Source organism: Oncorhynchus masou, unplaced genomic scaffold, assembly GCF_036934945.1.
Source record: "Oncorhynchus masou masou isolate Uvic2021 unplaced genomic scaffold, UVic_Omas_1.1 unplaced_scaffold_2297, whole genome shotgun sequence".
Classification (NCBI taxonomy): domain Eukaryota; kingdom Metazoa; phylum Chordata; class Actinopteri; order Salmoniformes; family Salmonidae; genus Oncorhynchus; species Oncorhynchus masou.
Window position 1 is genome coordinate 37,575 of NW_027008764.1, and position 25,511 is coordinate 63,085.

General features: G+C 43.4%; 1 protein-coding gene across 3 annotated transcripts in view; it reads left to right on the forward strand.

The window, feature by feature from the left end:
- LOC135533258 (zinc finger protein 208-like) overlaps positions 1 to 25,511 on the forward strand; it is a 38,595-nt gene that overhangs the window by 1,468 nt on the left and 11,616 nt on the right. For all 3 annotated transcript variants that reach the window (XM_064960664.1, XM_064960663.1, XM_064960665.1), the window contains exon 2: positions 209 to 452. In XM_064960664.1, the coding sequence (XP_064816736.1) occupies positions 347 to 452 (106 nt within the window). In that variant the 5' untranslated portion in view covers positions 209 to 346. The remainder of the gene's footprint in view (positions 1 to 208; positions 453 to 25,511) is intronic.

Here is a 25,511-nt window from a genome sequence, read left to right on the forward strand (position 1 = left end):
TTAGGAAATCTACGATAGATTAAGTGCACTTATGTTGTGCAATTTAAAATGTGTACTTTGTGTCTAACGTGAATGTTTTGTCAAGGATTAGCTACCTGATCTACTGAAATGAGATAATTGAACAAGAAAAAATAAATATTTTTGCAGAATAAAGTGCCAGAACTGTCATGAAAATAACTTTTGTGTCTGTTTGTCTTTATTACTACAGACTGACTCAGATTAAGTCTGAGGCCGTTAACATCAACAGTGAGGACAAACACAGCCTGTCACTCTCCTTCCACACTGAGTAGAAACACTGGGTCTTGATTGTGACAGGGGAGCCCAGTTTGCACTGCAGGATCCAGAGATGGCATCAGTGAAGCTGGAAGACTGCAGTCAAACACTGGAGCTGAATATCAACATTAAAGATGAAGAAGAGGAGGAGGAGAAGATTAGTACAACTGTTAGTCATGGTAAGAGCTGGTTCTGTCTATAAATTATCTTCATATATAAGTTATGACCAGTCTATTGCTTGGTTGAATTCTGTAATTCTGACATCACACATCCCTGAACAACTCAAGACTTCACAGCGAAGCAAAACATTTAAAAACTTGTCATGCCTGCCTTTGCCCACACATTGTCTCAAGAATGTAGAAAATGTTTAATACCCTCAATCACCAAGTTAGGCATACAGGAAACACTGTGCACCTGGCAACCTTGGTTAGCGTGCACTGAGCCTGGCCCGCCACGGGAGTCGCTGGTGTGTGATGAGGATATCCCTACCGGCCAAACCCTCTCTAACCCGGACGATGCTGGGCGTTGCCCCACGGACCTCCCGGTTGCGGGAGCCTGGGCATGAACCCAGGGTCTCTGGTGGCACAGGTGCTGCAGTACAGCACCCTTAACCACTGCGCCACCCGAGAGGCCCTCAAAAGGGTTTTCTAATGATGAATTAGCCTTTTAAAATGATCAACTTGGATTAGCTAACACAACATGCCATTGGATCACAGGAGTGATGGTTGCTGATAATGGGCCTCTGTATGTCTATGTAGATATTCCATAAAATATCTGCCGTTTCCAGCTACAATAGTCATTTACAACAATAACAATGTTGACACTATTTCTGATCAATTTGATGTTATTTTAATGGACAATCAATGTGCTTTTCTTTTAAAACAAGGACATTTCTAAATGACTCCAAACGTTTGAACAGTAGTGGATATTTAATATTTTGTATATATCAAGTTGTAGAAACATCTCAAGGATGATCATTGGAAACAGAAAGCATCTGAACTCAATTTTGAGTCTCTTGTTAAAAAAAATAATGTTTTTTGTACATTTGCAAAAATGTCTAATGCCTGTTTTCACTTTGTCATTATGGGGTATTGTGTGTAGATTGCTGAGGATATATTTTTATTTAATTATAGAATAAGGCTGTAACATAACAATGTGGAAAAAGTCAAGGGGTCTGAATACTTTCCGAGGGCACTGTCAGACCCTTTCCCATTTCTCCCATTTTGGTACGTTACAGCCTTATTCTAAAGTTGATGACATGTTTTTCCTCGTCAATCTACACACAATATCCCATAATGACATCACAATACCCCATAATGACATCACAATACCCCATAATGACAAAGCCAATACAGGTTTTTAGAAAGTCTTGCAACTGTAATTGAGATGTTTTTTCAACTTGGAGTCCACCCGTGGTAAATTCAATTGATTGGACATGATTAGGCACACACCTGTCTATTTAAGGTCCCACAGTAAAAACCAAGTCATGAGGTGGAAGGATTTGTCCGTCGAGCTCCGTGACAGGATTGTGTCGGCACAGATCTGGAGACCGGTACCAAAACATTTCTGCAGCATTAAAGGTCCCAAGAACACAGAGGTCTCCATCATTCTTCAATGGAAGAAGTTTGGAACCATCAAGACTCTTCCTCGAGCGGGCCACTTGGACAAACTGAGCAATCGGGGGAGAAGGGCCTTGGTCAGGGAGGTGGCCAAGAACCCTGATGGTCACTGACAGAGCTCCAGAGTTCCTCTATGGAGATGAGAGAATCTTCCAGAAGGACAACCATCTCTGCAGGACTCCACTAATAATACCTTTATGGTAGAGTGCCCAGACGGAAGCCACTCCTCAGTAAAAGGCACATGACAGTCCACTTGGAGTTTGCCAAAAGGCCCCTAAAGGACTCTGACCATGAGCTTGAGAGGATCTGCGGAGAAGAATGGGAGAAACTCCCCAAATACAATTGTGCCAAGCTTGTAGCTTCATACCCAACAAGACTCAAGGCTGTAATCGATGCCAAAGGTGCTTCAACTAACTATTGTGTAAAGTGTTTGAATACTTACATAAATGTAATATTTCATGTTATTTCTAAAAACCTGTTTTTGCCCTTGTCATTATGGTTATTGTGTGTCGACTGATGAGAATTAGATTAAGACTGTAATGTAACAAAAACAAAAAGCCAAGGGGTCTGAATACTTTTTGAATGCATTGTAGACGTTATTTCATGCTGCTAAGACTTTTCTGGATGACAACAGTATTGTCAGCATTTGTTTTATTCACTGGGCTATCTGGAGTGATCAGAGTGTAGACTAAAGTAGTGGAGTAGACAAACTGCCAGTGTTTTGAAGTTCTATGAAATTAGTCTGTGTAGTTACTAACCCTTTGTCAAGAGAATTTCTATCCCAATGTTCTAACTGAACTATTTTATAACTCCATCTGTATCCTAGAGGTTGTAAGGGATTTCACCCCCCGTAGTGGACAAAAATGAATGGCAAATTATTGGCATAGGACAAACCATGTACACATTGGCCAATACCACCCAAAGCGGCGTTGATTCATGCAAAGTTTACTTCTATTGCCATATGGGTATTGCCAGTTGTAACACTTCAAAAATCCAACAGGTGGCGATTGCACTCCACCATGGTTTTTCATATTGAGATTGGACTCCAAGTCAACATCCAAAAGCCAAATTTTGAAAAAACGAATTTTTTGAAAAAAACGTATCACCCCTTAAAAAAGTGCTTTCTGGACCGTTTTTCGAAATTCTTTCGCTTTTTTTGACAATTACACATGTATAAGAACTGTATGAAAATACTTTTGTCCAATTTTATTATCATAATTTTTTTAATTTTTTTACTTGCGCATATTGCATATGTTTTGTCCATTTGCAATATGATTTCATAGGAAGTCAGAAGTCAAAAGTCAAAAATTATAAAATTTCATAAAAAACTTCACACACCCCTAAAAAAGTGCTTTCTGGACCGTTTTTCGAAATTTTTTCGCATTTTGTGTCAGTTACACACGTATAAGAACTGTATCAACATACTTTAGTCATATTTTATTATCATAATTTTTTTTTTTTTTTTTTTACTTGCGCATATTGCATGTGTTTTGTCCATCTGCAATATGATTTCATAGGAAGTCAGAAGTCAAAAGTCAAAAATTATTAAATTTCATAAAAAACTTCACACACCCCTAAAAAAGTGCTTTCTGGACCGTTTTTCGAAATTTTTTCGAATTTTGTGTCAGTTACACAAGTATAAGAACTGTATCAACATACTTTGTGGCGAAATCTGCACGGAGCCTTCTCCGTGCACTGCCACTTTAAGAGCGCATGAGCACTAAGGAAGGAGGAGATAAAGAGAGCTCATTGAGCTCTTTGGGGAGGGGCTCTTGGCTGGCGCGACAGTTTGATTGTGTGTGCTGTGCTGCAGAAGTTTTGTTTGTTTTTCAGCGTTTGTAGTTTATAAAGTATTTAACTCAATCATCGGTGTGATCGCTTTAGATCGTGGTTGTTTTTGTTTGGGACCGCGCCCGTTATGGATCGCATGGATTAGTAGCAACATTGTTGCGAAGCTTTACCATACAAACCAACAAACCATCGGACAGTCAGACCGTACACCGGCAGGCCTGAAGACCACAGCTAAGATTTCTCTTTTTCTCTCTCTTTCTCTTCCCTCTCATTCCAGTGCTTTACCCTGCAACAGACTCTCTATTTTTCAAATGCACTTCCCATTGAAGTTCATTAGAGCTGGACTATTATTGCCCTGCCAGAAGTATTTTGATGGACATTTCAGTTAAAAGGGAGGTTGCTTGCAAGTTGTGTATTGTTATGTGAACTGTATTGAGGTGAGGTGTACTAATGACATGTGGCCGAGAAGACTGTGGACATTTTTAAGGCCTTTGTTGTGTCGATGAACACCCCCACATTCATACCCTCTGCACTCATCCACTAGAAAATAATACAGATTATTGCAAATCCTCTGTTGATGACTGGGTTCGTTCTTGTATGAAGTTGCTGTTTAATTGCTCTGCCATTATTAGTATTAGTATTATTGTATGAGGTATTCTTGTTGGGGTTACCCCTGTGCTGTGATGTGGGTTTTATATGGTGTGTATTCTCTTTTCTCTCCACTGGCTATCTGGTAAACAGGCTACACTCTAGGCAGTCTCTTCTGCTGATGTGTGTGGGTCTGGTAGTGGTACTCTCTCTATTCTACTCTTTTCCTTTCGGCATGGTTAATACCTGCCTGGCGCCCGAACAAAATCTTTCTTTACCCCTCTCTAATAAATACCGCTACAGAATTGGCGCCTGAACAGGGACTTGAAGAGAAACACTCATGACACCATCCACACAAGGTTGAATCATGTCTTTTGTTGGAACCCCATACTGTGTCAATGTGGACACACCTGATGGTAATCATGTTCGGGATTCTTTCATTGTGGAAGGACTTGATGGACTAATGGAGTTGGATAGCACTGACCCTAATCCCCAGGCTTCTGGTTCACCTATAACATCTCCACCATTACCCTCCCCTCAAACCCTTCCGGTTACCCTGTCCAGAGAGAATGGGAGAGGTGTCTCTGTGATCACTGGACAACTGGAACATCAATGGACACACACCAATCATAGTTTGACAATGCAGGAGAATGCCATTCGCAAACTCAGTGAATGTGTGGAGGCTCATCAGACAGATGTGCAGCGGAGGTTGGATTACCTTCCCTGTCAAATGGAGGAAAACCAACAACAAATGGTTCAGAGACAGAAATATTTACAAGATTCTCTGAAGCAGGATATTCAAGGAAAACTGCACCGGTTCAAAACACAAATGGAAACTAACCATCATCAAGTCATAATCTTTCTTGAGGAGGAACAAAAACAGAGAGCAGAGGAGTCAACCTCTGTTGTGAAGGGAGTGTGTTCTTATCTGAAGGAAGTTATGGAGGACATGAAGAACTCTCTCACAGGGGAATTACGATGTTTGATTGAACAGACTCAAAAGGACACCGTTAATGAGATGGAAAAAGCACAGAAGGCCACAGACCTTCAACTGGAAGAGCTGCACCAGGAGGTAATGCAGTGCTTTTCCCTTCTGGACAAATCTTCTGCACCTCCCTCAGGTTTTACCTCTGCCACTGGCTTGGCCAGTAAGGGAATAGGAACAGGTAGTACTACAAAAACCCCTCTGAAGATACTGTTAAACAACAGAACTCCCGCTGCCACTGTCATGCCTCCTCTAGAGCACTCCCTCCCTATCAAACTACTTTTCCCCACTTTTGGCAGCCCAGAAGATGATGTTGATCCACTGTTTTTCTTATCTAAGTGTAACGATTTTCTTTCTATCCGGCCCCTTACTGACTTGGAGGTTCTTGCTACCCTCCGCAGTGTTCTTCATGGTACAGCAAGAGACTGGTGGGAGATAGCCCGTGAACATGTGTCAACCTGGGAGGAGTTTCAAAATATATTCCTCTTAGCCTTCCTCTCAGAGGACTATGTGGATGAACTGGCGGAACGTGTTCGTAACAGAGTCCAGGGTGAAGCAGAGCCAATACGGGACTTTGCCTTCTCCTACCGAGTTCTATGTAGGAGATGGAAGGCTGACATTACTGAGCAGGAGATGGTCAAACTCCTTCTTAAGAACATGGTTCCCCGCCTTGCTAGTCAACTTCGAGAACGTGTGCAAAATGTGGATGATCTGGTGCGTCTTGGGACTCAGTTTGAGAAGGACTGGAAGCACCACCTCCAAACTAAAAACCCTGTTCCCTCATCCCAGTATACCCATAACTCTCCTGGGGCTAAACCGTCTCAGATATTTGTACCCAAGATCCAGGACAAATGTCCAGTCGTGTGTTGGAGGTGTAAAGTCCAACATCCTCCAGATTCTTGCCCGCTCTATGTCCAGCGTCAGGATTCAGGGAAAGGACCGAAGACTAAAAGTCTAGACAGACGTGGTGGCCTGCATACAATTGGGTCAGCCTTAATGCCCACCATGAAGCCTTTAGACTGCACAGCTAGCGGTCTTATTCCTATTCCGCAACAACTATTGGTTCCTCTGACTGTTAGGAACTGGAGAGGGAAGGCCATAATCGACACAGGGGCATCTTACACCCTGATGCAAGAGGCCCTGTGGCAGAACATGGCATTACCTCATGAGGAGCTACAAACATGGGAGGAGGGACCATTGTACTTGGCCAATGGAGAACCTACCACCCCTTGGGCTGGATTAGTATAGTAATAAAACTGCATGGTGAGACTATTAACCTTCCTGTGGCTATTCTTGCAGATTCAAGCCTTGCATTTGCTGTAGTCCTTGGCCTCGACTTCCTGTTCTTCAGTGGACTGACCATCTCGATGTCTGAACCCTCCTATCGGCTGCACTCTGACTATTCTCAGCCTCATCCATTTCAACCTGGTAATGCACTGATTTCAGGCTGGAGCCTGCTACATTATGCAGAGTCCGGACAAGGTCAAGTCATCGGACAAAGACAAAAACATGTTCCACCAGTGAAGTTCGAGAACCCAACTATCACCCTGATTACCGCCGTACCCCCCCTTCTATCCGAGAGCAAAAACAAACCTGATGCGGATTTCTACATCAAACAAGCAGTGGAACAGGCATGTCTGTCGGATGATGAAAGGTGGCAGCTCTCCCAGATGTTGGACATGAACAGTGAGGTTTGTACTCTTACACTCGGCCGTACAACCGTCTTCAAACACAAAATCTATACCCGGCATGAGGTCCCCATTAAGCAGCGTCCCTACAGGCTGTCCCCTGCCAAACTGGCAATTCTCAATGAACAGCTCAAAAGCATGTTGGAGAATGGAATTGTGGAACCTTCTTTTTCCGGATGGGCTTCTCCGGTTGTCCTGATTCCTAAGAAAGATGGTGGATATCGATTCTGTGTGGACTACAGGAAGCCGAATGCCATAACAGAAAGCGATGCCTACCCTCTACCAAACATAAATGACATACTGGAATCTCTGGCAGGAGCAACCATCTTTAGTAATCTGGATCTGAACAGTGGCTATTGGCAGGTGTCAATGGATCCCGCTAGTCAGGACAAGACTGCCTTTGTCACCCCTGCTGGTTTGTACTCCTTCAAAGTCATGCCTTTTGGTTTGAAGAATGCTCCAGCAACCTTCCAAAGGTTGATGGAGACTGTCCTGGGAGATCTGAGGGGTAGAAATTGTCTTGTGTATCTGGATGACATCATAATCTACTCCTCCTCTGTCGCGGATCATCTGCAAGACATTCAGTCAGTCTTCGACAGGCTACAGGCTGCAGGTTTGACCTTGAACTTGAAGAAGTGTCGTTTCTGTCTGCCAGAACTCAAGTTCCTTGGTCATGTGGTTAATGCTGAAGGTATCCATGCAGATCCAGCCAAAGTTGCAGCCGTGCAGGAATTCCCAATTCCCACATCCCTCAAGGCTGTTCAGCGGTTTCTGGGCATGGCTGGATGGTACCACAGGTTTGTGCCTGACTTTTCAAAGGTAGCTGAACCCCTCAACCACCTTAAGAAGAAAGGTGTGAAATTCCAATGGACCCCTGCATGCCAAAGTGCATTTGAAGCACTCAAAAACAGTCTAATTACTCCTCCAGTGCTTGGACATCCTAACCTGAATGCTCATTTCATTGTGTACACGGATGCAAGTCAAACAGGACTTGGAGCAGTCTTGGCTCAACAAACAGGACTTGGAACAGAAGAAGTTCTTGCCTATGCAAGTCGCACCCTTAATTCAGCCGAGAGGAATTATTCAACGACTGAAAGGGAGTGCCTCGCTGTGGTCTGGGCTTTGGAGAAATGGAGCTACTACTTGGAGGCAAAGATCTTCACTGTTGTCACAGACCATGCTGCTCTGCAGTGGGTTCTGGCATCAGGCAAGACCAACAGCCGCCTTATTCGCTGGTCTATCAGACTGCAGAAGTTTGACTTCATCATTGAGTATCGCAAAGGAAAACTGAACGTTGTACCAGATGCCCTTTCTCGGATTACAGAGACTGCCAATGTTTGTCCTCCCTTGTGCAGTACTTATGCTACCGCTAAATGTCTGGATGATTCCTTTCCTCTGGATGATGAGAGTGTATGGAGAGCACAGCAGAAGGATGCTGCCATAATGGTGATCCACAAGAGTCTGTCTGAAGAAGACTCCAAGAGTCGCTTCAATGATAAGTAGCATAATTCAGGATAAAGTGTATCGAAAAACTCCAAGAGGAGATGGAATACACAGCACCCATTATCGCGTCTTCATTCCCTCTACATTGTGTGACCAGATAATCCAAGCTTATCATGCCAATCCCATGAGTGGCCATCTTGGAGTTTTTAAAACTTATCGAAGACTACAAGAGGTGGTTTACTGGCCAGGCATGTGGGTTGATACCCGGAAGTTTGTACAGCAGTGTGAAGTCTGCCAGAAATACAAACCAGACATTGGCAGACCTGCCGGGAAAATGCAGCAGACCGTGGTGAACCATCCAAATGAAATGTTGGGAATTGACCTCATGGGACCTTTTCCTCCCAGCCGGGGACACGGAATGAATTTTTATTGGTGGTAGTGGACTACTACACACACTGGGTGGAGTTGTTTCCCCTCCGCAAAGCCACTGCATCAGCCATTGCTCTAATTCTGAGAAGGGAGGTTTTTACCAGATTCGGGATTCCAGACCAAATCCTATCTGACCGAGGTCCGCAGTTCATATCAGGAATCTACAAAGAGCTCTGTACCTACTGGGGTGTAATTGCCAAGTTGACCACAGCCTATCATCCTCAGACCAACCTGACCGAGAGGGTAAACCGAACCCTGAAGGGGATGATTGCTTCATTCGTGGGGATCAGCACACAAGTTGGGATCAGCATCTTCCAGAATTTCGCTTTGCACTGAACTCTGCCGTGCAGGAGACTTCTGGGGTCACTCCTGCCGAACTCCACCTGGGAAGACCACTAAAAGGTCCGATGGACAGGGTCTTGCAAAGTTCGAATGTTTCACCTGACTGCCCAGCGTTTGATGCCATACAACACCACCACACCTTGCTAGCCAGAGTGGAGGCCAGCAAAACCAAAGCCAAACAACGACAGCTGAGAAACTATGACAAACACAGACGAGACGTGTGTTTTCCACCCCAGTCTCGTGTCTGGGTACGTTCACATCATCTGTCAAAGGCATCTAAGAAGTTCACTGCCAAGCTAGCTTCGAGATGGAAAGGTCCATACCGTGTAGTGCAGCAGTTGGGACCAGTGAACTACTTGGTCTGTTTGGAGGACACTGGGGAAGATGTCAGGACAGTGCATGTTGTTGACCTAAAGCCCTGCTACCCTACGGCAGAAGAGCTGGATCGCAGGCAAAAGCAACACCTGCAGGACCTCTTCGTGGAGGACTCTGATGATGAGGACTTCCCTGGTTTTTGTGTAGCAGGAACATGAACCTGTCAAAGCCTGCGTCCTCTCTGATTCTACAGGCTTTGTTTTTTCATGGGGGGAGGAGTGTGGCGAAATCTGCACGGAGCCTTCTCCGTGCACTGCCACTTTAAGAGCGCATGAGCACTAAGGAAGGAGGAGATAAAGAGAGCTCATTCAGCTCTTTGGGGAGGGGCTCTTGGCTGGCGCGACAGTTTGATTGTGTGTGCTGTGCTGCAGAAGTTTTGTTTGTTTTTCAGCGTTTGTAGTTTATAAAGTATTTAACTCAATCATCGGTGTGATCGCTTTAGATCGTGGTTGTTTTTGTTTGGGACCGCGCCCGTTATGGATCGCATGGATTAGTAGCAACATTGTTGCGAAGCTTTACCATACAAACCAACAAACCATCGGACAGTCAGACCGTACACCGGCAGGCCTGAAGACCACAGCTAAGATTTCTCTTTTCTCTCTCTTTCTCTTCCCTCTCATTCCAGTGCTTTACCCTGCAACAGACTCTCTATTTTTCAAATGCACTTCCCATTGAAGTTCATTAGAGCTGGACTATTATTGCCCTGCCAGAAGTATTTTGATGGACATTTCAGTTAAAAGGGAGGTTGCTTGCAAGTTGTGTATTGTTATGTGAACTGTATTGAGGTGAGGTGTACTAATGACATGTGGCCGAGAAGACTGTGGACATTTTTAAGGCCTTTGTTGTGTCGATGAACACCCCCCACATTCATACCCTCTGCACTCATCCACTAGAAAATAATACAGATTATTGCAAATCCTCTGTTGATGACTGGGTTCGTTCTTGTATGAAGTTGCTGTTTAATTGCTCTGCCATTATTAGTATTAGTATTATTGTATGAGGTATTCTTGTTGGGGTTACCCCTGTGCTGTGATGTGGGTTTTATATGGTGTGTATTCTCTTTTCTCTCCACTGGCTATCTGGTAAACAGGCTACACTCTAGGCAGTCTCTTCTGCTGATGTGTGTGGGTCTGGTAGTGGTACTCTCTCTATTCTACTCTTTTCCTTTCGGCATGGTTAATACCTGCCTGGCGCCCGAACAAAATCTTTCTTTACCCCTCTCTAATAAATACCGCTACAACTTTAGTCATATTTTATTATCATAATGTTTTTTTTTTTTTTTTGCTTGTGCATAAGGCATATGTTTTGTGGGGGCCAAATGTCATAAGAAATTTGACATGCTCAAAAATCCTTCAGAAATGCAAAATTGACTGGCCTGATGAACTCGGGATGGCCGGGCAGTGATTGTTGTTCCTTTCAATCACTCGTGGTGTTGATTTCATCATGTCCATTTGTTTATGTTTTCTCACTTTTGCAAAGTCACTGTGCATTTGCCATATGGTTAACTGGGCATTCACCATCACCAATTTGTCATGCCATAAAAATCATGCAGGAATGCCAAATTGACTGGCCCGATGAACTCGGGATGGCTGGGCAGTGATTCTGGAACCTCTCCATCGCTCGTTTGGCTTGATTTCAGAATGTCGCTTTTGGTGATGGTACCTCACCGCTTAAACATATTGCTAATGGACAAGAGTCACCTGCAAGTCACCGTCCATCAGTCAATTTGATATCATTCAAAGCTAACTATTGGAGGCACTGTCAGTCTCTACGCACCCCAATGATACGTCCCTCCATCCATGTTGTGTATCTGTGTGATTTAGTTTTCCTTTGAATTTTTATGGGAAAAATGACTGATTTACAGTTCATGGGGGTTGCCTAATCATATATATGAAGTTTTGGAAAGATCTGATTTTTTAACCCCTCCAAACAGCCCATGAGACACCAATTATGGCACTTCCGGTTGGCACAGGAAGCTGTAACTCAACATACATCCTCATTGGGGTATTCCATTAGAGAATCCTGAGTTTTAAGTCTTTACCATGAAAACTGACTGATTTACACAGGGTTCAATGCACTATGTCCATCAAATTGCAGGCAGTGTATGGGTATACACTTTTAGGGCGATTTGAACCACTTCCGGTTGGTCCAGGAAGCTTAGAATCGACACAGGTAGACCTTATAGTGGCCTGATGGACTGGTACCAAAGACAGGTTCATACAGCATTCATAACCCATAAAGACTCCAGGTTGTATTTAGTGGAGCAGCCAATGTATTCCTATGGGGAGAGAAGTCAATGAACACTGTTTTTATGTAAACACCTTCTTTTGACTGTGAAGGGTTAATGTCACACGGTCAAGGATAAGCTTGGACAGATCAGGAGGACCTTAGGAACAGTCCTGTGGTTGAATTGTCTTTCTAAACCTAACGGTTCCGCCGCTGTCACCCAAAATCAAATGACGTACTGGTGAAGGCTTCATATTGGGCCTATTTTTCTCATGGTCGCCGCGCTCAGACCGAGCGAGCTACGGTCAAGCGGGGCACCTCGTTGGACTCGGCACAGTCTGGACACTATGGTCATGCCATTGTTTGTGTTGATTTCAGAATGTCCATTTGGTCATGTTTTCTCACTTTTGCAAAGTCACTGTGCATTTGCCATATGTTTAACTGGGCAGTCACCATCACCAATTTGTCATGCCATAAAAATCATGCAGGAATGCCAAATTGACTGGCCCGATGACCTCAGGATGGCTGGGCAGTGATTTTGGTACCTCTCCATCGCTCGTTTGGGTTGATTTCAGAATGTCGCTTTTGGTGATGGTACCTCACTGTTAAAACATATTGCAAATGTTCCTTACTTTTGCAAAGTCACTGAAAATTTTTGCAGGAATGCCAAATTGACTGGCCCGATGAAGTCGGGATGGCTTGGCAGTGATTCTGGTACCTCTCCATCGCTCGTTAGGGTTGATTCCAGAATGTCCATTTGGTGATTTTTCTCACTCTTTCAAAGTCACTGTGCAGTTGCCATATGGTTAACTGGGCAGTCACCATCACCAATTTGTCATGCTATAAAAATCATGCAGGAATGCCAAATTGACTGGCCCGATGACCTCGGGATGGCTGGGCAGTGATACTGGTACCTCTCCATGGCTCGTTTGGGTTGATTTCAGAATGTCGCTTTTGGTGATGGTACCTCACTGTTAAAACATATTGCAAATGTTCCTTACTTTTGCAAAGTCACTGAAAATTTTTGCAGGAATGCCAAATTGACTGGCCCGATGACCTCGGGATGGCTGGGCAGTGATACTGGTACCTCTCCATGGCTCGTTTGGGTTGATTTCAGAATGTCGCTTTTGGTGATGGTACCTCACTGTTAAAACATATTGCAAATGTTCCTTACTTTTGCAAAGTCACTGAAAATTTGTGCAGGAATGCCAAATTGACTGGACCGATGAACTCGGGATGGCTTGGCAGTGATTCTGGTACCTCTCCATCACTCGTTAGGGTCGATTCCAGAATGTCCATTTGGTGATTTTTCTCACTCTTTCAAAGTCACTGTGCATTTGCCATATGGTTAACTGGGCATTCACCATCACCAATTTGTCATGCCATAAAAATCATGCAGGAATGCCAAATTGACTGGCCCGATGACCTCGGGATGGCTGGGCAGTGATACTGGTACCTCTCCATCGCTCGTTTGGGTTGATTTCAGAATGTCGCTTTTGGTGATGGTACCTCACCGCTTAAACATATTGCTAATGGACAAGAGTCACCTGCAAGTCACCGTCCATCAGTCAATTTGATATCATTCTGACACCAAACTGATACAAACTGACACCAAACCCACTTTTCCCAACTCATTTAGGAGCCAAGTATAACATACTTCAGAGCTGGCCCAAAATTCACAAGGCCTTCGGTACAAAACATTAAAAAACCATAAAACACATAGTTACTTTCTAGCTGCGGGGCCAGTTCGGACATTATGTGTAGTCCTATGTGAGGCGACCCGAATCCCGAGTTTCGGCTCGATAGGTCATTTGGTGTCCGAGTAAAAGCCTAATTGGTGCTGAAAATCCACTTTTTTCCATGCCTTGCTACGGGGTCCTTGAATGAGCTATCGGACCGAGATGTTGGGTTCTGTCTCTATGGGCCGAGACGGTCACAATGCACCTAGTCTTGTGTCTCTGGGACATTTCTAAATGTCGCCATTTTCGTAATGGTCAAAATGAATTGAAGTCATTGCAAATGTTCGACGCTGTTTCTCGGTCCGAGAACATTCTAGAGCGCCGTAACTCACCACGCACTATCTACCTGAGGTCTAGAACAGGATTCTAAAGTTTCGGAACTCTAGGTCTGACGGTTTTTTAGCTCGAACAAAGCTAACTATTGGAGTCACTGTCAGTCTCTACACACCCCAATACGTCCCTCCATCCAAGTTGTGTATCTGTGTGATTTATTTTTCCTTTGAATTTTTATGGGAAAAATGACTGATTTACAGTTCATGGGGGTTGTCTAATCACACATATGAAGTTTTGGACAGATCTGATTTTTTTAACCCTTCCAAACAGCCCCTGAGACACCAATTATGGCACTTCCGGTTGGCACAGGAAGCTATAAATACACACATGTCTTGACTGACATAGAAACCTAGGGAATCCTGAGTTTTAAGTCTTTAAGTTGAGAATTGACTGATCTACACAGGGTTGAATAATGCAGAGGCCTCGGCACCTTTCGAGGTGATGTACATCCAAATACCTTTTGGGTCAATTTAACCACTTCCGGTTGCTCCAGGAAGCTTAGAATCGACACAGGTAGACCTCATAGTGGTCTGATGGAATGTCATAGAAGACAGGTTCATACAGCATTCATAACCCATATAGACTCCAGGTTGTATTTAGGGGAGCAGGCAATGTATTCCTATGGGGAGAGAAGTCAATGCACACTGTTTTTTTGTAAACACCTTCTTTTAACTGTGAAAGGTTAATGCCACACAGTCAAGGTTAGGCTTGCACAGATCGGGAGGACCTTAGGAACAGTCCTGTGTTTGAATTGTCCTTCTAAACCTAACGGTTCCGCCGCTGTCACCCAAAATCCAATGACATTGTGGTGCAGGCATCATTGTGGGCCTATTTTTCTCATGGTCGCTGCGCTCAGACCGAGCGAGCTACGGTCAAGCGGGGCACCTCGTTGGACTCGGCACGGCCTTGGGATTATGTTTATGCCATTGCCTGCTCTCTGTGTCTTTAAACACCACGCTTTGTCACTCCATCCTTGCTGTGTGTGTGTGTGAGAGCTTTTCTTTGACATCTGTTGGGAAAAATGACTGATTTACAGTTCATGGGGGTTGTCTAATCACACATATGAAGTTTTGGACAGATCTGATTTTTTTAACCCTTCCAAACAGCCCCTGAGTCACCAATTATGGCACTTCCGGTTGGCACAGGAAGCTATAAATACACACATGTCTTGACTGACATAGAAACCTAGGGAATCCTGAGTTTTAAGTCTTTAAGTTGAGAATTGACTGATCTACACAGGGTTGAATAATGCAGAGGCCTCGGCACCTTTCGAGGTGATGTACATCCAAATACCTTTTGGGTCAATTTAACCACTTCCGGTTGCTCCAGGAAGCTTAGAATCGACACAGGTAGACCTCATAGTGGTCTGATGGAATGTCATAGAAGACAGGTTCATACAGCATTCATAACCCATATAGACTCCAGGTTGTATTTAGGGGAGCAGGCAATGTATTCCTATGGGGAGAGAAGTCAATGCACACTGTTTTTTTGTAAACACCTTCTTTTAACTGTGAAAGGTTAATGCCACACAGTCAAGGTTAGGCTTGCACAGATCGGGAGGACCTTAGGAACAGTCCTGTGTTTGAATTGTCCTTCTAAACCTAACGGTTCCGCCGCTGTCACCCAAAATCCAATGACATTGTGGTGCAGGCATCATTGTGGGCCTATTTTTCTCATGGTCGCTGCGCTCAGACCGAGCGAGCTACGGTCAAGCGGGGCACCTCGTTGGACTCGGCACGGCCTTGGGATTATGTTTATGCCATTGCCTGCTCTCTGTGTCTTTAAACACCACGCTTTGTCACTCCATCCTTGCTGTGTGTGTGTGTGAGAGCTTTTCTTTGACATCTGTTGGGAAAAATGACTGATTTACAGTTCATGGGGGTTGTCTAATCACACATATGAAGTTTTGGACAGATCTGATTTTTTTAACCCTTCCAAACAGCCCCTGAGTCACCAATTATGGCACTTCCGGTTGGCACAGGAAGCTATAAATACACACATGTCTTGACTGACATAGAAACCTAGGGAATCCTGAGTTTTAAGTCTTTAAGTTGAGAATTGACTGATCTACACAGGGTTGAATAATGCAGAGGCCTCGGCACCTTTCGAGGTGATGTACATCCAAATACCTTTTGGGTCAATTTAACCACTTCCGGTTGCTCCAGGAAGCTTAGAATCGACACAGGTAGACCTCATAGTGGTCTGATGGAATGTCATAGAAGACAGGTTCATACAGCATTCATAACCCATAAAGACCCCAGGTTGTATTTAGGGGAGCAGGCAATGTATTCCTATGGGGAGAGAAGTCAATGCACACTGTTTTTTTGTAAACACCTTCTTTTAACTGTGAAAGGTTAATGCCACACAGTCAAGGTTAGGCTTGCACAGATCGGGAGGACCTTAGGAACAGTCCTGTGTTTGAATTGTCCTTCTAAACCTAACGGTTCCGCCGCTGTCACCCAAAATCCAATGACATTGTGGTGCAGGCATCATTGTGGGCCTATTTTTCTCATGGTCGCTGCGCTCAGACCGAGCGAGCTACGGTCAAGAGGGGCACCTCGTTGGACTCGGCACGGCCTTGGGATTATGTTTATGCCATTGCCTGCTCTCTGTGTCTTTAAACACCACGCTTTGTCACTCCATCCTTGCTGTGTGTGTGTGTGAGAGCTTTTCTTTGACATCTGTTGGGATAAATGACTGATTTACAGTTCATGGGGGTTGTCTAATCACACATATGAAGTTTTGGACAGATCTGATTTTTTTAACCCTTCCAAACAGCCCCTGAGTCACCAATTATGGCACTTCCGGTTGGCACAGGAAGCTATAAATACACACATGTCTTGACTGACATAGAAACCTAGGGAATCCTGAGTTTTAAGTCTTTAAGTTGAGAATTGACTGATCTACACAGGGTTGAATAATGCAGAGGCCTCGGCACCTTTCGAGGTGATGTACATCCAAATACCTTTTGGGTCAATTTAACCACTTCCGGTTGCTCCAGGAAGCTTAGAATCGACACAGGTAGACCTCATAGTGGTCTGATGGAATGTCATAGAAGACAGGTTCATACAGCATTCATAACCCATAAAGACCCCAGGTTGTATTTAGGGGAGCAGGCAATGTATTCCTATGGGGAGAGAAGTCAATGCACACTGTTTTTTTGTAAACACCTTCTTTTAACTGTGAAAGGTTAATGCCACACAGTCAAGGTTAGGCTTGCACAGATCGGGAGGACCTTAGGAACAGTCCTGTGTTTGAATTGTCCTTCTAAACCTAACGGTTCCGCCGCTGTCACCCAAAATCCAATGACATTGTGGTGCAGGCATCATTGTGGGCCTATTTTTCTCATGGTCGCTGCGCTCAGACCGAGCGAGCTACGGTCAAGAGGGGCACCTCGTTGGACTCGGCACGGCCTTGGGATTATGTTTATGCCATTGCCTGCTCTCTGTGTCTTTAAACACCACGCTTTGTCACTCCATCCTTGCTGTGTGTGTGTGTGAGAGCTTTTCTTTGACATCTGTTGGGATAAATGACTGATTTACAGTTCATGGGGGTTGTCTAATCACACATATGAAGTTTTGGACAGATCTGATTTTTTTAACCCTTCCAAACAGCCCCTGAGTCACCAATTATGGCACTTCCGGTTGGCACAGGAAGCTATAAATACACACATGTCTTGACTGACATAGAAACCTAGGGAATCCTGAGTTTTAAGTCTTTAAGTTGAGAATTGACTGATCTACACAGGGTTGAATAATGCAGAGGCCTCGGCACCTTTCGAGGTGATGTACATCCAAATACCTTTTGGGTCAATTTAACCACTTCCGGTTGCTCCAGGAAGCTTAGAATCGACACAGGTAGACCTCATAGTGGTCTGATGGAATGTCATAGAAGACAGGTTCATACAGCATTCATAACCCATAAAGACCCCAGGTTGTATTTAGGGGAGCAGGCAATGTATTCCTATGGGGAGAGAAGTCAATGCACACTGTTTTTTTGTAAACACCTTCTTTTAACTGTGAAAGGTTAATGCCACACAGTCAAGGTTAGGCTTGCACAGATCGGGAGGACCTTAGGAACAGTCCTGTGTTTGAATTGTCCTTCTAAACCTAACGGTTCCGCCGCTGTCACCCAAAATCAAATGACATTGTGGTGCAGGCTTCATTGTGGGCCTATTTTTCTCATGGTCGCTGCGCTCAGACCGAGTGAGCTACGGTCAAGCGGGGCACCTCGTTGGACTCGGCACGGCCTTGGGATTATGTTTATGCCATTGCCCGCTCTCTGTGTCTTTAAACACCACGCTTTGTCACTCCATCCTTGCTGTGTGTGTGTGTGTGAGAGCTTTTCTTTGACATCTGTTGGGAAAAATGACTGATTTACAGTTCATGGGGGTTGTCTAATCACACATTTGAAGTTTTGGACAGATCTGATTTTTTTAACCCTTCCAAACAGCCCCTGAGACACCAATTATGGCACTTCCGGTTGGCACAGGAAGCTATAAATAAACTCATATCCTCATTGGGGTATGCCTTTACAGAATCCTGAGTTTTAAGTCTTTACGTTAAGAACTGAGTTATTTACGGAGGGTTTAGTGAGTGTGTGTTATTTCAGAAAATCATAGAAAATCACAGAAATGTCGCAGAGCTCCGCAGCACATTTTAAAAATACTCGTATGAACACCCTGCAACTGGATCTGTAACCGTTGAAAAAAAAAACACCTATATCTGAACATCACGATCTGGTCACCGTACGATTTCTCGTAAATGACGATAGATAAATGGCCGATTTTTTTTATTGACACCGGAGGCTCCTTGACTTTGACGTGAAGTGAAAAAATCTTTTCTCTATTTTCATTTTGGACCTTTAATCCCAGAAATATGGCCATAACTCAAAAACCGTTGAGGCCTAGACGCCATCTTGTTCGGGGCCATCTTCCCATAATGCCAAACCTACGCTCACCAAGTTTCGGCTTCGAAATATTTTCGGTTTCCGAGATATGGCACGTCGTGATTCGGGATGTTTTGTCCAATAGCAATATGATTGCTTATGCCCTCTTGTGGGATATTCCGGCATTGCGCAAAAATGGGCTAAAATTTGTTTATTTTATTAAACGAAAACCGAATGTCCGACAAAGTTCATTTGATGACTTCCCGGTAGGTCTGGCCCTACCGCTCGGCCCGACGCCGTCCCCGAATTTCTAAAATGTTTTCGGACGTCTAGTAAGGGACCGTACAGTTCCAATAGGGACTTTCTCACTAACCATACGGTGATTGTCGAAATGTTCCCTTAAGGTATGTAAGGCTCTTAAGTTTTAATAAACAGAGTCCCAGCATACAAATGATCAGTTCTTTATTCAGAGAGCTCTGCCCTCTCAAGTTCAGAGCCCATCTTTTATACACGCATCAGTCGAGAACCCCACCCCGCTTTAGGATGGCTGTATTGTTCCACTGTACACTTACATTGTTTATCATATTCTGCAACATGTTTCATGATTTTCTGCAAGACTAACAGTTTCTCCTCTCCGGGTGGGGACAGAATGTCCAGTAAGGAACACAGTGTTCTAATTATATCCTGCCAATTATATCCTGCCAACGCTGCACATATTACCAACTTATGTGTCAAATGGATTTCACACACAGTGAAAGATTAGTGGAATCTGTGTGGGTAGCTGGACAGGTAGGATGACTGACAGTGAAGGTAAACAGGTGGTCACGTGTCAGGTGACAGAGGAATGGATGAGACTGAGGCAGGAATTCCTTTAACCATAAAGTGGTATATTTACTGAGTAGTGTGGATTCATGGACGCACAGAACTTCTGGATCAGATGGAGTTAAGGAAGAGAAAGCAGCGAGATCAGGCGATGGCAATTTCCTCCTTTTATGGAGTTGAGATCTGTCGGACATTTCCACCTGACCTAATTAAAGCGCCCCTGGCCCAGCTGAGAAAATGGCAATGAATTAAAGGATTATTCCACCAACTCCATGGGCCTTTTCTACACACAGTGATACAGTTTCAGGTTGAAATATTTTAGTCATTACTTTAAACACAAATTCTACTATCACCCTTGTGATGTTGAGTGGAGGATGGTATAACTCATCATTTTCACCACTTTTGCCTCTTATTAGTTTTTGACTCCTTCCCAGTTTTAGAATAGTTTGATTCCCCTTCCCATACAGCCTACTGAAATGAATACATACACTACCGTTGAAAAGTTTAGGGTCACTTAGAAATGTCCTTGTTTTTGAAAGAAAAGTATGTTTTTTTGGTCCATTAAAATCACATCAAATTGACCATTTATACAGTGTAGCCGTTGTTAATGTTGTAAATTACTTGTAGCTGGAAACGGATGATTTTTTAAAATGGAATATCTACATAGGTGTACAGAGGCCCATTATCAGCACCCATCACTCCTGTGATCCAATGGCATGTTGTGTTAGCTAATCCAAGTTTATAATTTTAAAGGGCTAATTAATCATTACAAAACCCTTTTGCAATTATGTTAGCACAGCTGAAAACTGTGGTGCTGATAAAAGAAGCAATAAAACGGTCCTTTTTTAGACTAGTTGAGTATGCCTCGCCTGGTTCACCAACTACTTCTCTGATAGAGTTCAGTGTGTCAAATCGGAGGGTCTGCTGTCCGGACCTCTGGCAGTCTCTATGGGGGTGCCACAGGGTTCAATTCTTGGACCGACTCTCTTCTCTTTATACATCAATGAGGTCGCTCTTGCTGCTGGTGAGTCTCTGATCCACCTCCACGCAGACGACACCATTCTGTATACTTCTGGCCCTTCTTTGGACACTGTGTTAACAACCCTCCAGGCAAGCTTCAATGCCATACAACTCTCCTTCCGTGGCCTCCAATTGCTCTTAAATACAAGCAAAACTAAATGCATGCTTTTCAACCGATCGCTACCCGCACCTGCCCGCCTGTCCAACATCACTACTCTGGACGGCTCTGACTTAGAATACGTGGACAACTACAAATACTTAGCTGTCTGGTTAGACTGTAAACTCTCCTTCGAGACCCATATCAAACATCTGCAATCCAAAGTTAAATCTAGAATTGGCTTCCTATTTCGCAACAAAGCATCCTTCACTCATGCTGCCAAACATACCCTTGTAAAACTGACCATCCTACCAATCCTCGACTTTGGCGATGTCATTTACAAAATATCCTCCAATACCCTACTCAACAAATTGGATGCAGTCTATCACAGTGCAATCCGTTTTGTCCCCAAAGCCCCATATACTACCCACCATTGCTACCTGTACGCTCTCGTTGGCTGGCCCTCGCTTCATACTCGTCGCCAAACCCACTGGCTCCATGTCATCTACAAGACCGTGCTAGGTAAAGTACCCCCTTATCTCAGCTCGCTGGTCACCATAGCATCTCCCACCTGTAGCACACGCTCCAGCAGGTATATCTCTCCAGTCACCCCCAAAACCAATTCTTTCTTTGGCCGCCTCCTTCCAGTTCTCTGCTGCCAATGACTTGAACGAACTACAAAAAGCACTGAAACTGGAAACACTTATCTCCCTCACTGGCTTTAAGCACCAACTGTCAGAGCAGCTCACAGATTACTGCACCTGTACATAGCCCACCTATATTTTAGCCCAAACAACTACCTCTTTCCCTACTGTATTTAATTTATTTATTTATTTTGCTCCTTTGCACCCCATTATTTTTATTTCTACTTTGCACATTCTTCCATTGCAAATCTACCATTCCAGTGTTTTACTTGCTATATTGTATTTACTTCGCCACCATGGCCTTTTATTGCCTTTACCTCCCTTATCTCACCTCATTTGCTCACATCGTATATAGACTTGTTTATACTGTATTATTGACTTTATGTTTGTTTTACTCCATGTGTAACTCTGTGTCGTATGTGTCAAACTGCTTTGCTTTATCTTGGCCAGGTCGCAATTGTAAATGAGAACTTGTTCTCAACTTGCCTACCTGGTTAAATAAAGGTGAAATAAATAAATCTGGGTCATTTGTGGGTTCGATTACAGGCTCAAAATGGCCAGAAACAAAGACCTTTCTTCTGAAAGTCGTCAGTCTATTCTTGTTCTGAGAAATAAAGGCTGTTCCATGTGAGACATTTCCAAGAAACTGAAGATCTCGTGCAGTTCTGTGTACTACTCCCTTCACAGAACAGTGCAAACTGGCTCTAACCAGAATAGAAAGAGGAGTGGGAGGCCCCTGTGCACAACTGGGCAAGAGGAAAGTAAACTGCCCAGAGGCTAGGATATGCATATACTTGATATCATTGGATAGAAAACACTCTGAAGTTTATAAAACTGTAAAAATAATGTCTGTGGGTATAACAGAACTGATATGACAGGCGAAAACCTTGAGTAAACCCATCCGGAATTTTTATTTCCTGAAGTCACAGATTTTTTCAATGCTTGCCTATGGGATATTCAAATTGATAGGACCCAGATTGTAGTTCCTTTGGCTTCCACTAGATGTCAACAGTCTTTAGAAAGGGTTTCATGCTTGTTTTTTGAAAAATGAGTATTTGTAGTTTTTCCAAGATGTCCCCCATTAGAAAAGTAGTCATGTTGCACGCATCAACGAGAGTGCGCTCTTTGTTATTTATCTTTGCTATTGAACACACTATTCTCCGTCTTAAATATTATTGTTTATTCCCATATTAGAATACCTGAGGATTAATTGGAAACTTTGTTTGACTTTTTTGGACGATCTTTGGTATCTTTTACCGGTAAGCTTTAGGATTCGATTGTGTGCATGTTGAACGAGTGACCTACTGAATCAAGCGCGCCATCTAAACTGATACTTTTGGGATATAATGAAGGATATTATCGAACAAAACGACCATTCATTGTGTAGCTGGGACCCTTGGGATTGCAATCAGAGGAAGATCTTCAAAGGTAAGTGATTTATTTAATTGCTGTCTGTGATTTTGTGACGCCTGTGCTGGTTGAAAAAGTATTTTGATGTGGGGAGCTGTCCTCAGATAATCGCGTGGTATGCTTTCTCCGTAAAGTCTTTTTCAAATCTGACAACGCAGTTGGATTAACAAGAAGTTTTTAAATTATGTAAAACACTTCTATTTTCATGAATGTTTAATATTCCGATTTTTGTATTTTAAATTTCACGCTCTGCAATTTCACCGGATGTTGTCGTAGGTGTCCTGCTAGCGTTTGGACATAGGCAAGTCAGTTAAGAACAAATTCTTATTTTCAATGATGGCCTAGGAACATTGGGTTAACTGCCTTGTTCAGGTGCAGAACGACAGATTTTTACCTTGTCAGCTCGGGGATTCGATCTTGCAACCTTTCCCACCTACCCACTAGGCTACCTGTCACCCGGTATGGCCAAAAGAGGACTGGTCATCACTCTGAGCCTGGTTCCTCTCTCGGTTTCTTCCTAGGTTCCTGCTTTCTAGGGAGTTTTTTTGTGGCCACTGTGCTTCTACATCTGCATTGCTTGCTCTTTGGGATTTTAGGATGGGTTTCTGTTAACCTCTCTGGGACCGTTTGGGACGCCAGAGTCCCACCTTTCAACTGCCAGTGAAACTGCAGGGCGCCAAATTCAAAACAACAGAAATCCCATAATTAATATTCCTCAAACATACAAGTATTTTACACCATTTTAAAGATACAATTGTCGTTAATCCAACCACTATCCGATTTCAAAAACGCTTTTCGGTGAAAGCAGAACATATCGTTATGTTAGGTCAGAGCCAAGTCACAGAAAGCATTCAGCCATTTTCCAACCAAAGAGTGGATCTGAGTTTACATAGGAGCGTTACGTTCAGTAGTTCCACAACATCCGGTGATTTTTGCAGAAAGCCACATCAATTACAGAAATGCTCATAATAAATGTTGATGAAAATACAAGAATTATGCACGGAATTATAGATACACTTCTCCTTAATGTAACCGCTGTGTCCGATTTAAAAAAAACTTTACCAAAAAGGCATAATCTGAGTACGGCGCTCAGACAACAAAATCAAGCCAAACAAATGTCCGCCATGTTGGAGCCGAGAGATGTCAGAATAACATGATAAATATTCACTTACCTTTGATCTTCATCAGAATGCACTCCCAGGAATCCCAGGTCCACAATAAGCGCTTGTTCTGTTCGATAATGTACATTTATTTCAAAATAGCTCCTTTTTGTTGGCGCGTTCAGTACACAATCTAAACTCGCTAAGCGCGTTCACTAGTTTCAGACGAAAAGTCAAAAAAAGTTCTGTTACAGTCCGTAGCATCATGTCAAACGATGTTTAGAATCAATCTTTAGGGCGTTTTTAAATCTTCATTAATGTTCCAACCGGACAATTCCTTTGTCTGTACAAATGAAGTGGAACGTAGCTACCTTTCACGTGAGCGCGCCAGACTGAGGCTGTGGCACTCTGCCAGACCACTCACTCATAGAGCCCTTATGAGCCCCTCCTTTAGAGTAGAATCCTCAAAACAGGTTTTAAATACTGTTGACATCTAGTGGAAGCCTTGGGAAGTGAAAAATAACTAACATCACACGGTATCTTCAATAGGAGCTGAGTTGAATAACTACAAACCTCAGATTTCCCACTTCCTGGTAGGATGTTTGTCTCAGGATTTTACCTGCCATATGAGTTCTGTTATACTCACAGACATCATTCAAACATTTTTAGAAACTTCAGAGTGTTTTCTTTCCAAATGTTCTATTTATATGCATATTCTAGCTTTTTCGGCTGAGTAGCAGGCAGCTTAATTTGGGCATGTTTTTCATACAAGCTACCCAATACTGCCCCCTACCCCAAAGAAGTTAACTTCACTAGGGTAGGGGGCAGCATTTGGAATTTTGGATGAAAAGCATGCCCAAATTAAACTGCCTGCTACTCGGGCCCATAAGCTAGGATATGCATATAATTAGTCAATTTGGATAGAAAACACTGTTAAAATAATGTCTGAGTATAACAGAACTGATATGGCAGGCGAAAGCCAGAGGAAAATCCAACCAGGAAGTACTATAATTTTGAAAGTCTGTTTTTCCATTGAAAGCCTATCCACCATACAAAGACTTAGGACCCAGTGGAAATCTGTCTTCCTCAACATGTGACCAGTCTTTAGGCATTGTTTCAGATCTCTATGGCTTCCTCAACACGTGACCAGTCTTTAGGCATTGTTTCAGGTTTTTACTCTGAAAAATGAGGGAGATACACCGCTTTCAATGAGAGGACAGTGGAAATTTCCATCCATGAGCCAGGCGCGTGATCGGGAGCGCGCATTTCTTGTTTACCTTTTTCCATTGACGAAGCTTTTGTCCGGTTGAAATTTTATTGATTATTAATGACAAAAGCAACCTGAAGATTGCTTTTAAACGTTGTTTGACATGTTTCTGCTATCTTTTGTTGTGTTTTTTGACTTTTCGAGAGTGCTTATTGTGCCTTTGGATTTCTGAACTAAACACACCAACAAAACGGAGGTATTTGGACATAAAAATTTACTTTATCGAAGAAAACAAACATTTGTTGTCTAACATGGAGACCTGGGAGTGCCACCAGATGAAGATCATCAAAGGTAAGTGATTCATTTTAATGCTATTTCTGACTTTTGTGAAGCTCTCCTTGGTTGGAAAATGGCTGTATGGGTTTCTGTGTCTAGTCGCTGAACTAACATAATCGCAGAGTGTGCTTTTGCCGTAAAGACTTTTTGAAATCTG